General features: G+C 47.8%; 1 protein-coding gene across 24 annotated transcripts in view; it reads right to left on the bottom strand.

Annotated features, from left to right (window-relative positions):
• Positions 1 to 9,391, bottom strand: part of CAMK2B (calcium/calmodulin dependent protein kinase II beta) — a 179,406-nt gene extending 170,015 nt beyond the window's left edge. For 10 of the 24 annotated variants that reach the window (XM_073588675.1, XM_073588668.1, XM_073588665.1 and 7 more), the window contains exon 1: positions 8,897 to 9,374. In XM_073588675.1, coding sequence (XP_073444776.1) covers positions 8,897 to 8,955 — 59 coding nt within the window. In that variant the 5' untranslated portion in view covers positions 8,956 to 9,374. Of the gene's footprint in view, positions 1 to 8,896 lie in introns of all 24 variants that reach the window. The other 14 variants (XM_073588651.1, XM_073588661.1, XM_073588659.1 and 11 more) reach the window with 7 other exon arrangements.
• Between the last annotated feature and the right edge of the window lie 14,191 nt (positions 9,392 to 23,582).

Raw genomic sequence — 23,582 nt, 5'->3', positions numbered from 1 at the left:
GAAAATCACCTTGTCTGATTTGGCAAGATTTATTTAGCAAATTATGGTGGAAAATAAGTATATGGTCACCTAAAAAAATGACCTGTGGGGTCAAAATGATCACAAGAACGGTGAGCAAAAATCCCAGAACCACACGGGGGGACCTAGTGAATGACCTGCATAGAGCTGGGACCACCGTAACAAAGGCTACCATCAGTAACACACTACGCCGCCCGGGACTCAGATCCTGCAGTGTCCGACGTGTCCCCCTGTTTAAGCCAGTACATGTCCGGGCCCGCCTGAAGTTTGCTAGAGAGCATTTGGATTATCCAGAAGAGTTTTGGGAGAATGTCATAAGGTCTGATGAAACCAAAGTAGAACTGTTTGGTAGAAAGAAAACTCGTCGTGTTTGGATGAGACAGAATGCTGAGTGCATCCAAAGAACACCATACCTACTGTGAAGCATGGGTGAGGCAACATCATGCTTTGGGGCTGTTTCTCTGCAAAGGAACCAGGACAACTGATCCGTGTACATGAAAGAATGAATGGGGCCGTGTATCGTGAGATTTTGAGTGCAAACCTCCTTCCATCAGCAAGGGCATTAAAGATGAAATGTGGATGGGTCTTTCAGCATGATAATGATTCCAAGCTCACTGCCAGGGCAACGAAGGAGTGGCTTCGTAAGAAGCATATGAAGGTCCTGGAGTGGCCTAGCCAGTCTCCAGTACTCAACCCCATAGAAAACCTTTGGAGGGATTTGAAAGTCTGTGTTGCCCAGCGACAGGCCCAAAACATCACTGCTCTAGAGGAGATCTGCATGGAGGAATGGAACAGCATACCACCAACAGTGTGTGCCAACCTTGTGAAGACTTACAGAAAACATTTGACCTCTGTCATTGCCAGCAAATATATAACAAAATATTGAGATGAACATTTGTTAATGACCAAATACTTATTTTCCACCATAATTTGAAAAATAAGGGTATGTGCACACTTTGTGATTCTCCTGCGTTGTACAGTACCATTGTAGCCTATGTAAAACAAAAAACGATGCGGGTTCATTTCCGCAGCATGTCAATTCTATGTGCGGATTCCGCAGCGTTTTACACCTGCTCCATTATAGGAATCTGCAGGTGTAAAAAAAGCAGGTGGAATCTGCAGAAAATCTGCAGGAAATCTGCACTAAATCCGCAGGTAAAATGCAGGTCATTTTACCTGCGGATTTAGCAAAATCCATGTGGAAAAGTCCGCAGGACAATCCGCAATGTGTGCACATACCCTAAATTTTGCCAAATCAGACAAGATGAATTTCTGGATTTCTTTTCTTATTTTGACTCTCATAGTTGTGGTCTACCTATGATGTCAATTACAGGCCTCTCCCACCTTTTTAAGTGGGAGAACTTGCACAATTGGTAGCTGACTAAAAGACTAAATACTTTTTTTCCCCACTGTATGTAGGTTAACATTACACCATTATATATATATATCTAATATATAAAGCTCATTGTGTGTGTGTGTATGTATGTGTGTATGTGTGTATGTCCGGGATTGGCATTCGCACCGTCGCAGCTACAGCCACAAAATTTGGCACAGTCACACGTCTGGACCCCGAGAGCGTCCTAAGCTATGTTGTGAGGCGAAATTTTAACCCCGCGCGTTCCAATTCACCAAACAATTTTGCCCCTATCTACATAATGGGGAAAAAGAGTGTGTGTATCAAGCCCCCCCCCTCATTATAATGTCATAATGGTTGCCATGGCGACGCTGATGTCATCATAGGTTGCAAGCCCCGCCGCTCATTATTATGTCATAATGGTTGACTATGGGATGGAGGATGTGTGATGGGTATATGGGCACTGGACTATGGGATGGCGGATATGTATGACGGGTATATGGGCACGGGACTATGGGATGGAGGATATGTATGACGGGTATATGGGCACTGAACTATGGGATGACGGATATGTATGATGGGTATATGGGCACGGGACTATGGGACTGAGGATATGTATGATGGGTATATGGGCATTGGACTATGAGATGAAGGATGTGTGATGGGTATATGGGCACTCGACTATGGGATGGCGAATATGTATGATGGGTATATGGGCATGGGACTATGGGATGGAGGATGTGTGATGGGTATATGGGCACGGGACTATGGGATGGAGGATATGTGATGGGTATATGGGCATGGGACTATGAGATGGAGGATGTGTAATGGGTATATGGGCACGGGACTATGGGATGGAGGATATGTACGATGGGTATATGGGCACGGGACTATGAGATGAAGGATGTGTGATGGGTATATGGGCACTCGACTATGGGATGGCGAATATGTATGATGGGTATATGGGCATGGGACTATGGGATGGAGGATGTGTGATGGGTATATGGGCACGGGACTATGGGATGGAGGATGTGTGATGGGTATATGGGCATGGGACTATGGGATGGAGGATGTGTGATGGGTATATGGGCACGGGACTATGGGATGGAGGATGTGTGATGGGTATATGGGCACTCGACTATGGGATGGAGGATATGTATGATGGGTATATGGGCACGGAACTATGGGATGGAGGATATGTATGATGGGTATATGGGCACGGGCCTATGGGATCGTGGATATGTATGATGGGTATATGGGCATGGGACTATGGGATGGAGGATAATTATAATTTGCTATAACTAACCACAGTTAGTTACTATGCCCGGGCAGCGCCGGGCTCTTCAGCTAGTATATATATGTGTATATATATATATATATATATATATACACACTGCTCAAAAAAATAAAGGGAACACTTAAACAACAGAATATAACTCCAAGTAAATCCAACTTCTGTGAAATCAAACTGTCCACTTAGGAAGCAACACTGATTGACAATCAATTTCACATGCTGTTGTGCAAATGGGACAGACAATAGATGGAAATTATTGGCAATTATCAAGACACCCTCAATAAAGGAGTGGTTCTACAGGTGGGGAACCACAGACCACATCTCAGCACCAATGCTTTCCGGCTGATGTTTTGGTCACTTTTGAATGTTGGTTGTGCTTTCACACTCATGGTAGCATGAGACGGACTCTACAACCCACACAAGTGGCTCAGGTAGTGCAGCTCATCCAGGATGGCATATCAATGCGAGCTGTGGCAAGAAGGTTTGCTGTGTCTATCAGCGTAGTGGCTGGAGGTGCTACCAGGAGACAGGTCAGTACACCAGGAGATGTGAAGGGGGCTGTAGGAGGAAATTGATTGTTAGTCAGTGTTGCTTCCTAAGTGGACAGTTTGATTTCACAGAAGTTTGATTTACTAGGAGTTATATTCTGTTGTTTAAGTGTTCCCTTTATTTTTTTGAGCAGTGTATATATACTGTATATATATATATATATATACAGTATATATATATTTATAAAATCTGCAGCAGGTTACAGCAGTAGTAAAGCGATTGAGAAGATATATATGTGTTTATGATATATATATATATATATATATATATACATATACACACGTTAGAGATGAACCGATCTTTTGAAATTTGAATTAATCATTTTTGCCAAACTTTCCCCCAAATTTGATTATCAGTAAATAAATTCAAGTAAATCTTCATACTGAAAAGCTCGGAATTGCTCAGAGAATACATTTCGGGGAGAGAAGAGAGAGAACTCCCTAACCATAAGAGTTTACACTATACAGAAGAGAGGGAAAGATAGAGAGGGGACCCCGCTGACCATAAGAGATAACACACTACAGACGAGAGAGAAAGAGGAGCCCGCTGATCATAAGAGCTTATACTCTACAGAAGAGAGAGACTGAAGATGAAAAACGTCTCTGCCATACAAACTGTGCTCCACTGGGAACCGCTGATCTGATGGCCCCGGTAAGGACCACCACTGTACAAAGTCTGATAATCCGCTAGATGTCACAGCTGTAGGGCATTATGGGGATGTCAATGTGGCCACACACAGTGATGTTAGTACGTTCTCTGATGCTTCAGCAGTGTGGGAAATGTTTTTTTTGTGAACTGCAAATCGAATCTCAAAATGTTTGAATTCACGTGAAACCGTACATTTTAGAAAATTCTATTCGAATTCGATCCTCTGTGGATCGATCCACTCATCTCTAATCTAATATATAAAGCTCAAGTGTGTGCATGTACAGTTGTGGTCAAAAGTATTGACACCTCTGCAATTTTGTCAGATAATACTCAGTTTCTTCCTGAAAATGATTGCAAACACAAATTCTTTGGTATTATTATCTTCATTTAATTTGTCTTAAATGAAAAAACACAAAAGAGAATGAAGCAAAAAGCAAAACATTGATCATTTCACACACAACTCCAAAAATGGGCCAGACAAAAGTATTGGCACCCTCAGCCTAATACTTGGTTGCACAACCTTTAGCCAAAATAACTGCGACCATCTGCTTCCGGTAACCATCAATAAGTTTCTTACAATGCTCTGCTGGAATTTTAGACCATTCTTCTTTGGCAAACTGCTCCAGGTCCCTGATATTAGAAGGGTGCCTTCTCCAAACTGCCATTTTTCAATCTCTCCACAGGTGTTCTATGGGATTCAGGTCTGGACTCATTGCTGGCCACCTTAGAAGTCTCCAGTGCTTTCTCTCAAACCATTTTCTAGTGCTTTTTGAAGTGTGTTTTGGGTCATTGTCCTGCTGGAAGACCCATGACCTCTAAGGGAGACCCAGCTTTCTCACACTGGGCCCTACATTATGCTGCAAAATTTGTTGGTAGTCTTCAGACTTCATAATGCCATGCACACGGTCAAGCAGTCCAGTGCCAGAGGCAGCAAAGCAACCTCAAAACATCAGGGAACCTCCGCCATGTTTGACTGTAGGGACCGTGTTTTTTTCTTTGAATGCCTCTTTTTTTCTCCTGTAAACTCTATGTTGATGCCTTTGCCCAAAAAGCTCTACTTTTGTCTCATCTGACCAGAGAACATTCTTCCAAAACGTTTTAGGCTTTTTCAGGTAAGTTTTGGCAAACACCAGCCTGGCTTCTTTATGTCTCAGGGTAAGAAGTGGGGTCTTCCTGGGTCTCCTACCATACAGTCCCTTTTCATTCAGACGCCGACGGATAGTACGGGTTGACACTGTTGTACCCTCGGACTGCAGGGGAGGTAGAACTTGTTTGGATGTTAGTTGAGGTTCTTTATCCAACATCCGCACAATCTTGCGTTGAAATCTCTTGTCAATTTTTCTTTTCCGTCCACATCTAGGGAGGTTAGCCACAGTGCCATGGGCTTTAAACTTCTTGATGACACTGCGCACGGTAGACACAGGAACATTCAGGTCTTTGGAGATGGACTTGTAGCCTTGAGATTGCTCATGCTTCCTCACAATTTGGTTTCTCAAGTCCTCAGACAGTTCTTTGGTCTTCTTTCTTTTCTCCATGCTCAATGTGGTACACACAAGGACACAGGACAGAGGTTGAGTCAACTTTAATCTATGTCAACTGGCTGCAAGTGTGATTTAGTTATTGCCAACACCTGTTAGGTGCCACAGGTAAGTTACAGGTGCTGTTAATTACACAAATTAGAGAAGCATCACATGATTTTTCGAACCGTGCCAATACTTTTGTCCACCCTCTTTTTTATGTTTGGTGTGGAATTATATCCAATTTGGCTTTAGGACAATTCTTTTTGTGTTTTTTCATTTAAGACAAATTAAATGAAGATAATAATACCAAAGAATTTGTGTTTGCAATCATTTTCAGGAAGAAACTGAGTATTATCTGACAGAATGGCAGGGGTGTCAATACATTTGGCCACAACTGTATGTATGTGTGTATGTCCGGGATTGGCATCTGCACCGTCGCAGCTACAGCCACAAAATTTGGCACAGTCACACGTCTGGACCCCGAGAGTGTCCTAGGCTATGTTGTGAGGAGAAATTTTAACCCTGCGTGTTCCAATTCACCAAACTATTTTGCCCCTATCTACATAATGGGGAAAAAGTGTGTGTGTATCAAGCCCCGCACCTCATTATGATGTCATAATGGTTGACTATGGGATGAAGGATGTGTGATGGGTATATGGGCACTCGACTATGGGATGGCGAATATGTATGATAGGTATATGGGCACGGGACTATGGGATGGAGGATGTGTGATGGGTATATAGGCACTCGACTATGGGATGGATCATATGTATGATGGGTATATGGGCACGGGCCTATGGGATCGTGGATATGTATGATGGGTATATGGGCATGGAACTATGGGATGGAGGATAATTATAATTTGCTATAACTAACCACAGTTAGTTACTATGCCCGGGCAGCGCCAGGCTCTTCAGCTAGTTATTATATATATAATCTGGATTCAGATTTATTTATAAGACACAGTCAACCACTGATCCAGTCTGATGGCCAGCAGGGTCAAAATTTATTTTTGATCGATTGGGAGATGGATTCCTTTTTTTCCTTTATAGGTCACATTGTGGGAGTTATTATAGATCACCTAGGATTGAATGTGATTTTTGGTTCTTTACCTCTAACACTCTCTTATATTTTCTTAGTTATAACTGATACATCATATATCGTTTCTGAATATAACTGATTTAGTAAGAAATATTATGTTGATATGGGTAACAGGTCAACTTTCTATAGATGGAATCTGTTGATTGAGAAACACAACTCAAGGGCATCACCAACATCCGCCAGTAACAGAGCATGACCATTAATTTTTTCTGGACACCATGGCATGTAAGTTTTCATTTTCCAAAACCAGCAATGAAGACAAAAAGACATATGGAAAGAATTTTCTTAAGTCCTAACATCTGATTGTGGAGTTTTCATGACTGCAAAGAGGTTTGGCAAACCCTATTAAAGACAATGAGTCCCCAACAAAAATTTGAGACAAATTTAAATTTTAAGGGTGTGGCTCCTGTGAGAGGCACTGGCATACCTCATGCATTAATTAATTAAATTAAACCATTATTCAAAAGAGGTTCGATGTTTATGACCAGCACCGTAGTCATATCCCCTTCATCGTCGCCATCATGATCTGTCACAGGTTCCTTTCCATTTTATAGTATTCTTTCCAATGGCTTGACCATTGAATATAATTATATTTATTGCTTAAATGTGAATTACTTCTAGGCCTTGTATAATGAAGCCAGAGTATTGATATCTGCAGGAAACCTATTTTCTAGCCCTATGATTAATGGAAAATATTGAAGAAATGGATATAGTCCCTTATGAGTATAGTCCAGTGATATATTACGGAGTGTGAAGAAGGATGGTGGCAGCACAATGACAGCAATGGAAACTGCAGATATGTATGGTGGCCTCGTGCATACTCATCCATCATGGATCTATATATAGGTCTCTATTGACCCCACAACACAGTTACCTTCTCCCTGTTTTCGAGCTGACATATATTAATACATCTATGAGGAAACACCTGGATCATCGTCATCTCCGCAGAACAGATTGGGGCTATGGTGTTCCAAACAGTACCTAGTCCCGCTCCTGTACAGCAGGGGTGCACAGACAAAAAGCCTATCCTGGATTTTGGATATTTTGCCAAGAACATGTCTAAAAATCCCATGTTCAGTGATCCTTCAGTGCATTTGGTTTAAGGACGCTTTGCACTGGGGCAAACATTTAGCCATATTCTCCTGCAAACCTCAATGATGTATGCGATTGATTCATTGATGGCTCTTGTCTCGGATCCCTGGTGACTCCCTGACCCTATATCTCACAGGCCCTGTCCTGAAAACCTCATTCGTGTGAGAGCCAAGTGTGACATCATAACAGGAGGCGGAATAACGCTCAGGAAACCAGGAGGACCTGCGGGAGAAGGAGGAGGAGGTAGGGGGAGAGCATCCAGGGGACAGAGATACCAGTGCACCTGCCAATCAAAGCTTCATCTTCATAGACACTCGTACCAAATCACCCATCCAATACCGTAGCCGGGGAAGAATAACTCCGTTCAATGGCCATATATGGCCATAATTCACATCCATACGTCCTAACTGTTCATCGATATCCAACTCAGATTATTAATATCCATAGTTCACAATTACTTATCAGTAATGAAGTCCATTATCTATGAACTATATCCATCACTGACTTTAAAACGAATGCGCTAATTAATAAATGCTGTAATCCGTCCTCCACAGACTTTAGATGTATCAATCACTCTCGGATACTCCCTCTGATATCCCTAATTGACAGTCTCTGCATTTCCAGACTTTGCCAATAGCTCATGCTGTACATAGGTAGCCGGAAAATAATGATGTATCAATAACTCAATACGCTCTATACATCGCTCACCAATTACCGACCGGTACACCCAGGATCATCAATATTAATGCTATATAATCCCTGGCTATTTGACAAGTACGCAACCTTCTCCTCCCGACACCCCCCCTACGTTATTTCTGCCCGGCAGTGGGTGCCAGTCACCTATGATAATGCCCCTGCAATCCATGAATAGTCTTTAGCTTTATGCATCCAGCCCCCGTCGCCCCAAACCTCACCCCGAATCTAATCACCTCCCCTGAAGGAATATACGCAGACACACAGCAGTGGCTCCCAGACATAAACACATTATTTGTGCTAATCTATATACAGGGCTGCAACGTAGGGGAATGCAACATGTACTACAGGTAGTCAGACACGTATAGATATCTGCAATAGCATCATGAGTTGGGTGACCGAATTCTTCACTCAGCACCAATGACCCCCCTTGCATCACACACCCTACTTGTCCCCATCTGCGCCAGAAGGCCTTAGTTTGCATCCTCTGGTCTTACAAAAAAAAAAATAAAATAAATCATGCAGATGGATAAAAACCTAGAATCAAGGGGTCGCTTCAATGGATAACCTTCCCCACGGGGTGCCGTATTGCTCCGGCTGCAGGTGAGCAATCAGATGGTGCCTTACTTGCCAATCTCTTCATACAGCTGGTATTCATCTGTAAAGCGTGTGCAGGTTACAGCCATGTCTGCATGGGATCCGGGCTCTGCAGAGGTTCTTGGCTCTAAGAAGGAAGAGATCTCTTCAGCCTTGATTTAGTGAGAGTGGCAGGGGCAAGTGGTAATTTGCAACCCTTCTAGTCCTGTTATTTGCTTTCTTTTTTGTTCCCCGTGTGCCCCTCCTGTAGGGATCTCTGCGTCTCTTTTTCTACCAGGAACCAAAAAAATAAATAAAATATATATATAAAAAAATCCCAGAAGAGATAAAGAATAATAGAGAAAGGTCGGAGAGGTATGGGAAGAGACAGAGGAGAGGGGAGATTGCAGGAATTAGGGAAGATAGGGAGAAAGAGAAGAGAGAGAGAGAAAGAGAGGAAAAAGGTAGTCAGGAGCTGCTCTGAATGTGCCTTGCCTGTATTAATTTCAGACTGAGAGAGAACAAGAGGGAGGAATGGGAGGGAGAAAAAGGAGAGAGCGAGAGAGAGGGAGGGCAGAGATAGAGTAGAGATACAGGGGGATGACAGAACGAGAGGGAGAGAAAGTGTGAGGACAGGACAGCGGCTCAAATTTACTGGCGATTCTTTCACGCCTAGCCACTGCGGATGCAAACGCAAAAGGGTTAATATTGGCCACCAGCATCTCACTATAGAATAACGTGTCAGAATGTATGGATGATATTTGGCCCAATATGACCAGTTCCATCCGATCCATCCATATGATGAACTATTCTTGATGTATGTCCTATTATTTATATAGGCACTATAATGAGAAGGCGATTACATCAGTCAATGGGGGGGCAATCTAATTCGTTACGTGATCACTTGGACAAACTGGGAGAATTTCTTAAGATTCGAACTGGAAATTGATCCATGGAATCACAGCGATCGGGTAGTATTAATTTCATGACACGATTAACTCAAGTGCCAAATTGAAAAAATAAAAGTCTCGTGGATCTATGGCAAACAATTTAAAGGAATCTGTCACCAGGTTTTTGCTTGCCCTTCTGAGAGCAGCATGATGTAGGGGAAGAGATCTTCATTCCAGTGATGTATTACTTACTGGGCTGTGTACTGCCATTTTGATAAAATCCCTGTTTCTCTGCTGCAGCTCTACTAGTTCTCTGAATGCTGAGCTGTGTTTAAACCCGCCCACACCACTGATTGGCAGATTTCAGCTTAAGCTGCCAATCATTGGTGGGGGTGAGATTGGACTACCTGGGAGCAGGCTTACTACTAGTCCTATAATGATAATTTCCTGCTGATAAAATAGTGATTTTATTAAAAACTACACAAAACAGCTCAGTAAGTGATATATCACTGGAATCAGTATCTCTGTTTTTACATTATACTGCTCTCAAATTAAGTAGCAACAACCTGGTGACAGAATCCCTTTAAGTAGATGCCATGAAGTATTTTGCTTCTAGGAGAAAAATGACCAAAATCCCACAATGTGTGTCTGCTATTTCAGCCTTCTTTTCTGCTCGCTTTCTCAAATTTTACATGGACAAAACAGAATTCATCATCTTTCCCCCATCTCACTCTACCCCTCCACCAGACCTATCCATCAATGTTAATGGCTGCTCTCTTTCCCCAGTCCCGCACGCTCGGTGCCTTGGGGTGATCCTCGATTCTGCCCTCTCTTTCAAACCACATATCCAGCCCTTACCTCCTCCTGCCGCCTCAAACTCAAAAATATTTCCCTGATCCGCGTATTCCTCAACCATGAAACCACAAAAAAACTAGTGCATGCCCTTATCATCTCCCGCCTCGACTACTGCAACCTCCTACTCTCTGGCCTCCCCTCCAGCACTCTGGCACCACTATCCTACACTCTGCTGCCCGACTAATCCACCTATCTCCCCGCAATTCCCCTGCCTTCCACCTATGTGAGGCCCTTCACCGGCTTCCTATTGTCCAGAGGCTCCAGTTCAAAACCCTAACCATGACATACAAAGCCATCCACAACCTGTCTCCTCCATACATCTGTAACATGGTCTCCCGGTACCTACCCGCACGCAACCTTCGATCCTCTCAAGATCTCCTTCTCTACTCCCCCCTTATCTCTTCTTACCACAACCGTATACAAGACTTCTCCCGTGCTTCCCCCATACTCTGGAACTCTCTGCCTCAACACATCAGACTCTCACCAACAACGGAAACCTTCAAGAAGAACCTGAAGACCCACCTGTTCCGACAAGCCTACGGCCTGCAATGATCCTCGGTCTACTGAACCACCGCACAACCAGCTCTACCCTCTCCTAGTGTATCCTCACCCATCCCTGTAGACTGTGAGCCCTCGCAGGCAGGGTCCCCTCTCCTTATGTACTTGTGTGTCCCTTGTCTTACACATGTTTATTATACTTGTCTATATTTCCTCTTTTCCCTGTAAAGCGCCATGAAATAAATGGCGCTATGTCAATGTATAATATGTATAATAATAATAATAATGAGGGGAACCAGCATTCATCAATCAATACATAAAATGACTATATGTCTCTGGCTAGATTGAGTTATTACAGCAAAGATAAATACTAAATATAAAATCAATAATTAATTTTAATTATCAGAATCGGAATTGTTTTGGCAAATTTGGAAACGATTTTGGCAGCTGTTTTGCCTTGATAACATTGTACTGCTGGAATCAGATGTGACGTTTAAGGCAGCTTTTTTATGTAATCTTTTCAACCTTGAAATATTTCCCCCCCCCAGCTCTATATTTTAAATCTCAAAAATAGCCATACAATTTTTTTTATGTTGCATTTCGTATATATCAGACAAAAAAAAATTATAACACGCTCCATTGGCTGTAATAATGAGACAAAATCCAGCATCGGCAATGCTGAATAAAAGAATTCTCTTAATTTGGCAACACGCTCTATTGGATAATGGAGATATTTTTCCCATGAAGCATTGCGCCTAGGACAGAATATATCTCCTAAAACAGCTCCATACTGAGAACTATACTGTACAGAATACTTGGAGCCCCTACAGGTTAAGAGTAGGGATCCATAGGCAATACATGTGCTGCCATATGGTGCCTCTGATAGGCGCTGTATTCTCCACTACATTCAATGCGTCTAGGATTGATTATATCTGTTATATTGCACCATATGAATCTTAACATGAATCTGGAAGCCAGGGCTCAGCATCCTGTTGATGGAAGCCATGGTGCACCATTGCCTTCGTTGTGAAGTTTGGCGTAGCTCATAGGCTCCAGGCAGCTGAGCTACACTATAAGGACAAAAGTACTAGGAAACGTCTTAATGATTGAATTCAGGCTTCTTCTTCAGTCCCATTGCCTCCAGAGTATAACATATGGTCCTCCCCATGCCGTCTGCCTTAACTAATATTTGTGACAATATGGTTCATTCCAAAGATACTCCCTGATACCAGTCCGGTCCTGTAATAGGGATACCGGGGTTGTAGGAGGAGAAGTCCCCGCCGTGTGCCCAGGTCGGAACCAAGGGGACTGTCATCAAGGTTCCTAGAGAGACTGTTTCCTGGGGACATAATTAGGAGGACAACAGAGAGTTCCAGAAAGATTGGGGGAGGAGCTAGTGTAAAAGGGGATGAGTACGCCAGCAGAGGTCAGTCGACGAAGCAGGAGAGAAGGAGCAAGGAAGCGAGAGGTCGCCAGAGAGCCAAAGCGAGAGCAAGAGACAAGAGAGGGGAGCAGCAACTGGAGAGACTGAAGGGAGACTCACCACGGACAGAAGGGAGATGGCACCGAGCCGTCTAGCATAGAAACACCGACCGTCCGCGCTCCTAGCGGCCGCCACTGCCCGACTCCATCCCACGGTAGCGGCCTGTCCGCTGCTGCCTGTGGCCGCCGCTCAACTCCAGCCCGCGGCTGTGGCCTGTCCGCTGCTGCCCGCGGCCCCCGCAGCTCGGCTTCGGCCTGCGGCTGCGGCCGCCGCTGCCCGTCCCCATCTTGGGGCTGTGGCCTCCATTGTTCGGTCCTTGGGCAACGCCGTACCACCTCCACCGGGAGGCGCAACGCAGAGGAACTCTCCAGGGGCCTGCTGTGCCCACACTTCGCCTGGGCGTAGGAACGCCCGAAATCTCCACCAGATCCTCATCGGCTGGGCCCAGCGGCTGAAACGCCGAAGCATCGCCGAATAGCAATCTACCGGAAGTCAGAGAGGATAAGTGAGACGTTTTAGTTAACATTCAGGACCTGTAGTCGGCCATACCGCGACCCTATAGTGACCGGTCTTTACCGGGTTAGTCGTGTTTGTGTTACCAGTGCACTCTTGTTTTGATCCCTGCGAGGATAACTGCTGTTAGCTTGTTCAGTTGCTCGAGATAGGCCCTATCGGCATCTACTGTGTGTATATATATATATATATATATATATATATATATATAAAGTTACATCTTAAAGATGATTCCGTCTCCCGCCTCGTCATTGCATCCTGCGTGCCTACGATTACTACATTTGGCATAGTCGGCAGGATGCAGTCTACGAGCGCGAACGGAGATGGCGCAGACCAAGGAGGGGCCGCGGACTCGGTGGGCAATGATGGCCCCCGGTCTAGTATATCCTTGGGGGCTATGCTGAGCAACCTGCCCAGGTTCACCGGCACCAACACCATGCTGTAGAGCTGGACAGAGCGGATGCAAGGGCTGTTTAGAATGCATCCAATGACCCCCGACTTAGAGGCAGAGGTGGCCCTTATGGCCTTGGACGGGGAGGCCCGGGACTCCGTGATGTTGAGACCCCTAGGACACCGCAACACCTTTGATAGAGTCTTACAGATATTGGAGGAGTCTCATGGGGATCCAACGAATGTGGGGTAGCTGAGAACCCGGTTGTTCAGTCGTATGCAGGGGGGAAGGGAAGATGGACACCCAGTATATGAAAGTCCTTCAGGAATTGTACACGGCCATCGAGCGGAAGGGCGGCGTAGGTGTGGGACCCATCGAATCACCCTACGCGACCTATTAGTGACCCGACTCCGAGACCCTCTGATTAAGCAGGCATTATGGGAGCAAGTCCGAGTAAAACCGCGCATGGCTTTCTCCGAGGTGGGGAGTCAGGTGCGTGAGTGGGAACAGGAACAGGGGCTGACAGTCCCCGTGGGGAAGGTCCGGAGCACGGAGGTCTCCATGAATGCCATTGGAGAGTCACAATGGGTGGAAGAAATGAAACGGGAGCTGAAGAACATCAGAGGCGAGCTGGCCGAGGTGAAGAGAAGGGTCGGGGCCACCAGTGAACGGTCTGGTGCGGGCCCGGGGCCCTGCAGAGGCATATCTAGGCTTTCTGGCACCCGGGGCAAGAATTTGGTTCGGCGCCCCCACCCCCAAAGTACATATGTGACTTGCACACTTAGCCATGTAGCCACGAGCTGCTCTCCCTAATCCTCTCAATGTTCAGTAAAAAACTGAAAGCAGGATGAGAAGCTTGTTGTCACAAGACCATAACTATGAAAATTGCATATGAGTGAAGTGTCCATGTGATGACTACTGGAACCTGCAGAGCTGAGTCCTGACATTGCAGCTTCTGAATTCTCACAACGAATGCACTGCACACATTTAGGATTCTCCCTTGCCGATGTACAGTCATGTCAGCACAAGTATGTGATTTATATACTTCTGGTCACATTCCGACTAGACGTGCCCGGCCTCGCTCTGTTCATTTTCATTGAGTGAGGCCACGCATGTCTAGTCATCATGTGACCACATGTATGTAAATTACCGGCACGAGAGAATCCTAACAGCGATGAGTGAGCACTGTGAGAATTCAGAAGTCTGCAGTCACATAGAATGTCTGCAGACTCAGCACAAACCTGGACAACCCCTTTAATGTTCCTAACAAATAAAAACATGAGAATTAGTATCACTAATAATATTTACATCCAGGCACCTTATATATGACGTAGTCTCTGCAGTCATTCTCCTTTTCTTCTTCTTGTCCCGACCCCATGATGAGTTTTCTCATCCACATCTCGTCTCAGCAGACTTCCATCTTCTCCGGTCTTCTGCAGCAACTCTCCACACGATGCCCTTAAAGATAGAAGTGTCATTATAATGCTCCTAAATAAAAATGTCTGCAATATACTGTCGCCTCACACTATTCCCCTCCCTCCTCATACTGTCTCCTCTAACATCCCACCTGTTCACTATACTGTCTCCTCATATATTTACCCCCTCACTTTCTATACTGTCTGCTCACACATACCCCTGACTCCCCATACTGTGTCTGCACACATGCCATCACCCTCACTCCCCATACTGTGCCCACATACATTCACCCGTTCGCACCCCTTACTGTCTGCACCCATCCCCCATACTGCTTCCTCATATATGCCCTCATACATACGCTTCATTTTGTGTCCTCAAATCTCCCCACACACGTTAAATACCATCCCCACTCCAAATCCCCCCATCCCAAATCCCCCCACACATTAAGTATCCCCCGTCCCCACTCAATAATCCCTCGTCCCTACTCCCAAATCCCCCCACACAATATGTACCCCCACTCATTAACCCCTCCACTCATTAACCCCCATCCCCACTCATTAACCCCCATTCCCACTCATTAACCCCATCTCCACTCATTAACTCCCATACATTAACCCCCCTACACATTAACCCCCATCTCCACTCACTAAACCCCCCATCTCCACTCATTAACCCCCCACTTATTAACCCCCATCCCCACATTAACCCCCATCTCCACTCATTAACCCCCACACTCATTAACCCCCATCTTCACTCATTAACCCCCATCCCCACATTAACCCCAACACTTTAACCCCCACACATTAACCCCCCCACTCATTAACCCCATCCCCACATTAACCCCCACACTTTAACCCCCATCTCCACTCATTAACCCCCATCCCCACATTAACCCCCATCTCCACTCAATAACCCCACACTCATTAACACCCATCCCCACATTAAACCCCATCTCCACTCATTAACCCCCCACTCATTAACCCCCACACTTTAACCCCCACTCATTAACCCCCCCGACTCATTAACACCCCCCCATCTCCCATCTTCGGTGGTTCTTCAGCTCCACAGAGGAGCACACTTACCACCAGCGTTTGCTCTGGGCGCCGGTGAGTGACGTCAGCAGCGTGATCACATGACATGATCACGCTGCTGATGTCGCTCTGACCCGGCGGTCAGAGCTTCAATTGTACAGGCGTCTGTATAGACGCCAGTACAATTGCTGCCTGGGAGCCGGCGCGGCCTCCTTCTCTGCGCCGGCTGTCAGCTTGACAGCCGTCACAGAGAACAGCCGACTCACAGGATGGGGAGCGGCAGAACGCAGCCGCCGGGGGGAGACACAGCGGACCGCTGCAGTAGGCGGCCCGACTGCGCCCCCCTGCTGGCTGCGCCCGGGGCAACTGCCCCGGCTGCCCCCCCCTGGATACGCCTCTGGGGCCCTGGGGTCCTCACAATACCAGGGGCGGTTGGTCCCCACGACCTCGGGAATGTTATGAATGTGGAGAACCTGGCCACTTCGCTTGAGAGTGCACGCGGCGTGGGAGCTGCCCACCCCGGCGGCCATTAAACTGGAGGGCTCTGAGCTGGAGGGACGCCGCTCGGAGCCAGAAACCACGGCATGGGGTAGTGGAAGTCCCGAAGATCTGATCACGAAGTGTCCAGTGATATGGGCAGAAGTCGAAGGCCGTGCCGTACGGTGCCTAGTAGATACCAGGTCGCAAGTCACGACCATGCCAGAGATTTATTTTCGGCAGCACTTTCCCGAAGCAGTGAGACCTCAGTGGGGGTCCGTGATAAAGTTGGTAGCCACCAACCAGCTACCGCTTCCTGTCGTCAGAGTAGTCTGGATGCAGATTTTGTTATGCTGCAGACCACTCGGCCGCTGAGGAGTGATCCTGACCCAGGGAGACGCAAACGATAAACATGCGGTTACCCTGGGTATGAACATACTGCGAGAGTTCGGCAGCCTGCTCCTCATTGAACCCACGCAAGAGACTCTGAGCCAGTGGGGCTCCCGCACGCCCCAAGGGCGGGTCTTCCAGCAGTTGGTACGGGGAGCGCAAGTCCTCCAGAACTGCCAGGAGGGCGAGGCGCTGGGGAAGGTGATCGCGCCGGCGGCTCCTCCACTCATGCTGCCGCCCGGGCAGACAGTAGTGGCCTTGCCTATCCGGTCCCCTGTGCCTCTGGAGGGAGTGGAGATGCAGGTGGAGCCATGCTTCTCGGAGCGCCTTCCCCCTGGAGTCCTGGTGGTCCGCACCTTGGCCACTGTGCGCAAGGGACTGTCCTGGTGCGCTGCGTCAACTTCGAAGACCAAGACATCGCCATGAAACCACGAGCCGAAATGGTGAAACTGGTGAGACCTCTGGAGGAGGTGCTCCCGACCTCGGCGTTCCAATTAAAGGTGCAGGCAGGGGACCCTTGGGCGGTATCTATCCGATCTCTTCAGACCACTGGGTCCCCAGCCGAAGAAAAGGGCTGAGTCATCCTGGAGAAAATGCGAGCAGAACTCTCTGGCCTTATCCCGGCCCAAAGACTCAAGGTAGGAATGCTTCTGGACCAGTACCAGGGGGTGTTCGCCAACCATGAGGACGATTTTGGATGTACCACAGCCATCACGCATGGCATTCCCACTGCAGGAACGGCTCCTATCAGGGAACGCTATCGACAGATACCTACACAACTATACCAGAAGGTAAAAACACTACTGGGCCAAATGCTGCGAAAAGGAGTTATCTGAGAAAGCCAAAGTCCCTGGGCGGCCCCCATCGTGCTGGTCCGCAAGAAGGATGGCACCTTGAGATTCTGAGTGGATTATCGGAAATTGAACGCCTGTACCATCAAATACTCGTACCCGCTGCCTCGGATAAAGACGTCCCTATCCGCTCTGGGGAAGGCCACATACTTCTCAACCCTAAATCTGGCCAGCAGGTACTGGCAGGTGCCAATGTCAGGTCAGAGGAAGACCGCGCCAAGACCGCATTCATCTTACCCATGGGACTGTTTGAATTTAACCGCATGCCATTCGGGCTGGCCAACGCCCCTGGGACTTTCCAACAGCTGATGGAGCGGTGTCTGGGAGATCTCAACTTCGAGGCCACGTTGATATACCTGGACGACATCATTATCTATACCGCCACATTTGAGGACCACTTGCGGCGGTTAGGGCAGGTGCTCGGGCAGCTGCAGAAGTATGGGTTAAAGGTAAAACCCCAGAAATGCCACCTGTTTCGTACACAGATCGAATACCTGGGACATACCATCTCCGCCGAAGGCGTTAGACCGTCCATGGATAAGATCGCCGCAATTCAAGGGTGGCCTACTCCCGAGACGGTAAAAGACGTAAGAGCCTTTCTTGGATTGGCCGGATATTACCGTCGCTTTGTAAGAAACCTCGCCCGTCGAGCCCTGCAAGACTTGCTGAAAGGGGCCCCTGCCGGAGCAAATGGATGGAAGATTCAATGGCGAGAACTGCAGGAGGAGTGTTAGGCGTCAGATTCCTGGCACTGCACAGCAGGAGTCCAGAGCCAGACATCCTGCGGTCTCCCATTCTTCCTCGGCCGCTCCAGGTGTTGCTCAGCAGACACGGCAAGCCAGGCTTGCTGCTAAGACTCGCTCTGACAGCCTGGATGTTGCTGCCACCTCTGGTGCAGCAATAGCAGCGCAACCTGCTCTGCAGGGAACTGCTCCTGAGGCTAAGTCCTCATGCCGTGCTACTGGGCATGCCCGCAACTTGACCTCTCACTGGAGAGCAGGGGTCACAAGCTCAGGTCCTACGTCGGATCTGATTGGTCCTTCCCAAGCTAATGGAAGGTCCCGGAAGCGCATCGCTATAAAAAGCCCGCATGGCGGCTCGGCGATGCGCTAGTGTAGCATATTATGCTGTGTGTGTATGGTGACGGATGTGTGGACTGGTGACTGACGCATTATGAAACCCCTTCCCTCGGATATTACGAATGGTGACAGAGAGTTGGATAGTCAGTCTCAGCTTGTGGCAAGCTACACGCCACGTGATCCTCGCCTACACTAGCGTCCGTTGGCGCCCGTGTCTCAGCGCCGACGTCTGCGGCTTTACCTGCTGCTGCGCTGCACTAACCGCAGCTACTCTTGGTCGCTGTTGCGACGCCACACGCAGGCCTCTGTGACATTAACAGAGCCGCGTCTCGGCATCACATTGCCTCTTGCGACTCTGTGCCAGAACAGAGCCGTCCTTAGCGTTCGGGTGACGCTAACCCGAGCGCAGTACCTCATTGATTAGGTGCATCTGCCATTGTTCAGCAGCGGTCTTGTCACCTACCGCACGGTGGACTCCGGGCGGCGAACGCACTTCCTGTTATTTTATATTTGGTGCGTTCCGCCGTCCTAACAAGGAGGCCTTCCAAGATCTCAAAACCGCACTCTCGGATGCCCCGATGTTAGCTAATGCGGATTTCTCGCAGCCGTTCATACTGCACACCGATGGGAGCCTGCACGGGCTAGGAACTGTGTTGTCACAAATCCAAGACGGTCGGGAAAGAGCGATCGCTTACGGTAGTCGATCACTCCACGACACCAAAAGTAATCCCGACAATTACAGCTCCTTTAAGCTCGAGCTCCTTGCAGTAGTGTGGGCCATGACAGAGCGGTTCGCAGAGTACCTGGCGGGCTCTGAGGTGGTGGTACGGACTGACAACAACCCGCTGGCCCACCTCGATAATGCCAAATTAGGGGCCCTGGAGCAAGGATGGGTGGCCCGAATGGCCAAGTTCAAGTACAAGATCATCTATAAACAGGGAGCGGAGAATGTGCATGCGGACGCTCTCTCCAGAATTCAACGTACAGCCCCGGGGCGAAACTAGAAGGAGAGGAGACGCCGTTCGCCCTGGCCCCCGCCGGACTCACAGCTACGACCTAAGAACAATCCCACATAGGACTCACTAGGGGCCTGTTAGAACAATCCCGGGACAAATGGATCCAGGAGCAACAGGAACATGGAGAGGTTGGGCCCCTGCGACAATGGGTGGCCACCGGCAAGATACCTAACGACACTCATAGGCAGACTTTGTCTCAGGACACACTGTTAATGCTACGTCAATGGGAGAAATTGGTAATCAGAGGAGGACTATTGTACCGAAAAGCAGTGTCGTGGACGACATCAGCGATAACTTGGCAAGTACTAGTACTGGGAGCCCAACTTAGTGAACTAGCTCGAGAGGCCCACAAAAAAGGGGCTCATTTTGGGGCTCAAAAGACTTTTCAGTGGTTGCAACAGCTAGCCTACATCCTCGCTTGCAGACCGCTGTGGAAGAAGCTTGCCGTGCATCCTGACTGTGTGAACTAACTAAACCGCCCGTGCAACGGGCCCCAGTGCAGACAATAGTAACAGCAGCGCCCCTCGAACTCTTGATGATAGACTATTTGACTAACGGCCCCGTGCACCAGGGGTACGAACACTGTCTCGTCATGGTGGACCATTTCACCAAATTAGCTGTGGTAACCCCTATTCGAGATCAAACTGCGAAGTTAGCCGCCTACGCGATTTGTAAAAACTTTATCCAAGTATACGGCTGCCCTCAAAGGATCCATTCAGATCAGGGTGCGTGCTTCCTGGGGAAAGTCATGGAAGAGCTACACCGTCTATATGGTATTAATAAATCCCGAACCACTCCGTACCACCCCCAGGGGAACGGATCCTGCGAGCGATTTAATCGGACATTAATCCAAATGCCTGGAGAGCGACCGAAGGGCCCGGGGGCCTGAATACATCCCTGAATTAGTGTGGATTTATAACAACCGGGTACACCGAGTCACCGGTTACACTCCTTACTCGCTGTTATTTGGTCGAGAAGGCAAAGGAATCACAGAGGTGGAGTTAAATCCAGAAGAGAAACAACCATTGACAGGGGTCTCCTCGTGGGTCCGGAACCACCGGCATCGGCTGCAAATCCTGCACCGAATCGTCCACACAAAACTTCAGGACCTGGAATATCCAGGAGGAACTCTACCTCAATCCATCGACCTCCAGGCCATAGATCGGGTACTCGTACGAGACCAACGCCCTCAGAACAAGTTGGAACCCCGCTGGGAAGAAAATCCCTATCGCGTGTTGCACTGAGTAAGCCCCTATGGGCCCGTGTACGAAATACAATCTGAACAAGGTGGGGACCACTCTACCCGTACCGTACACCGGTACAAATTTATGGTAAACGCAAAATCCTTTATGTCATCTGTAACTAATAAAAAATACGATATTGATCGTTTTATAAACTGCAATACCTGTAATCTGGTACACCTCATCACCTGTATATCATGTAACGTACAATATGTGGGGTGCACTAGTGGACCTCTTAAAGTTAGAGTAAGAAGACATTTATCTGATGCCACTAGTAAAATTATATCCAAAACTTCTGCTATTAGCAAGCACTTCATACATACACATAATGGCACTAGGATTTCAGAGTGGTAGGAATTGAAAGGGTTAAAAATTTGGTTAGAGGTGGCAATATGAGACTTAAACTGATGCATCGTGAAACCTGGTGGATGTATGTCCTCAAGACAAGATTCCCTTTAGGGGTTAACATCCGCCAGGACCTTATTTATCATTACTGACTTTCCACCTCTGGAAGTTTCTTAATATACACTATATAATGTGTTTTTTTTCCCTCCCCTTCCTTATCCTGGTGTGAACACTCCCATGTCTTTACACCCTTTAATAGCTGAGACTTGATTAAGCTGTGCTTGTGTAATAATAATAATAATAATAAATTTTATTTTTATAGCGCCGACATATTCCGCAGCACTTTACATTTCAGAGGGGATTTGTACAGACAATAGACATTACAGCATAACAATAATCACATACAGTAGATTATAACAAATACCAAGAGGAGTGAGGGCCCTGCTCGCAAGCTTACAGTCTATGAGGAAAGAGGTAGACACGAAAGGTGGGTGGTAACAGTTGCCCTGATTGTATGGACCAGCCATAATGTTAAGTGTGTAACAGTACAGACACAGAGGGCTAATGGATGCATAAAGCATGTGGGAACATGATGCTTGTGTAAATTGTCTGCAGCTGTTTGTAGACGGATGTCTGAACTGGACTCTATGAGATGCTCAGATTTTAAATGCGTGTGTTCAATGACTAAGGCTACTTGTTAGCTGAAACGCGTATGAAGATGTTTTTAATGATTTTTCTCAGATAGCTGCGACTATCTAGATGTTTTTAATTCTGCTCTACATACCGTGATCCAAATAAAGGTATTTCCTCGAAGCTTAAGCGCTGGATTTTCTGGCTTCGTACACCGTAATATGTTACGACCCTGTACCTCCACCGACCCCGCATAACCTGAGGCGCCTCCTCAGGTCCCAGAACCTCCGCCAGCCATATGGGATGAGGACGACAAGGAAGACCTCCCAGCAGTACAAGCGGACACTTCGAGAGATAATATTCCAGCGGACTCAGTCAACCTGCCAGGCCCGGTTGACCCGCCACCTTCCACCACCCCAAAGGACTCCACCACAGTCGAACCACGGCGCTTCGAGCGGTCAACGCCTGGCAAAGCCCCCGAACGCTATGAACAGGATCAGTTCGTGTGGCAGAAGAAACTTTCATCTCAAGAAGCCAGCTCAGGCCTTCCCAAGCCCTCGCCCGAGGACTGGCGAGCATAAAGGATGGGGGAGTGTAGGAGGAGGAGTCCCCGTCGTGTGCCCGAGCCGGAACCAAGGGGACTGTCACGAAGGTTCCTAGAGAGACTGTTTCCAGGGTACATAATTAGGAGACAGATGACAGAGAGTTCCAGAAAGGTTGGGGAGGAGCTAGTATAAAAGGGGCTGAGTACGCCAGCAGAGGTCAGTCGACGAAGCAGGAGAGTAGGAGCAAGGAAGCGAGAGGGTGCCAGAGAGCTATAGCCAGAGACAAGAGAGGCGAGCAGCGACTGGAGAGACTGAAGGGAGACTGAAGGGAGACTAACCGCAGACAGAAGGGAGACGGCACCGAGCCATCTAGCATAGAAATACCGAACGACTGTCCGCACTCCTAGCGGCCGCCACCGCCCGACTCCAGCCCGCGGTTGCAGCCAGATCCTTGTCGGCTGGGCCCAGCGGCTGTATCGCCGAAGCATTGCCGAGCAGCACTCTGCTGGACGTCAGAGCGGATAAGTGAAACGTTGTAGTTAACATTCAGGACCAGTAGTCGGCCATACCGCGGCCCTATAGTGACCGGTCTTTACCGGGTTAGTCGTGTTTGTGTTACCAGTGCATTCTTGTTTTGATCCCTGCGAGGATAGCTGCTGTTAGCTTGTTTGGTTGCTCGAGATAGCCCCTATCGGCATCTATAAGTCACGTGGACCCATCCTGTGTGCTGTGACCAGCAGGCCGGTAACTAGAACAACAGAACACTGCACGTGATACTGTCCTGTGTGACACAGCTCGCAGGCAGGTAACTAAAACAACAAGACAACAAAGGGAAGGGAAACAGTTACAACGGTGGTCCCTGCGATAGGGAAAGGGGACGTGGAGACCTCCTGCACTCCCCTGAGTCAGTGTCCCTAACGCTCCTAATGTTCCCTATGCCGGTTCTGCACCAGGCGCCGATCAGGAACCTGTCGCCCTAGCACACCCTACACCTATCCCTTGCTAGGGAACTGGGTGGTGCAGGCACTGGCCCCACCGCTGTACTAAAACACACTAAGGAAACACACAAACAGGGAGACACCACTT

Source organism: Dendrobates tinctorius, unplaced genomic scaffold, assembly GCF_039654945.1.
Source record: "Dendrobates tinctorius isolate UK_male_01 unplaced genomic scaffold, ASM3965494v1 ptg000104l, whole genome shotgun sequence".
NCBI classification, from domain to species: Eukaryota; Metazoa; Chordata; class Amphibia; order Anura; family Dendrobatidae; genus Dendrobates; species Dendrobates tinctorius.
Note: the sequence above shows the minus strand (reverse complement) of the source record. Positions and strands in the feature narration are given on the sequence as shown.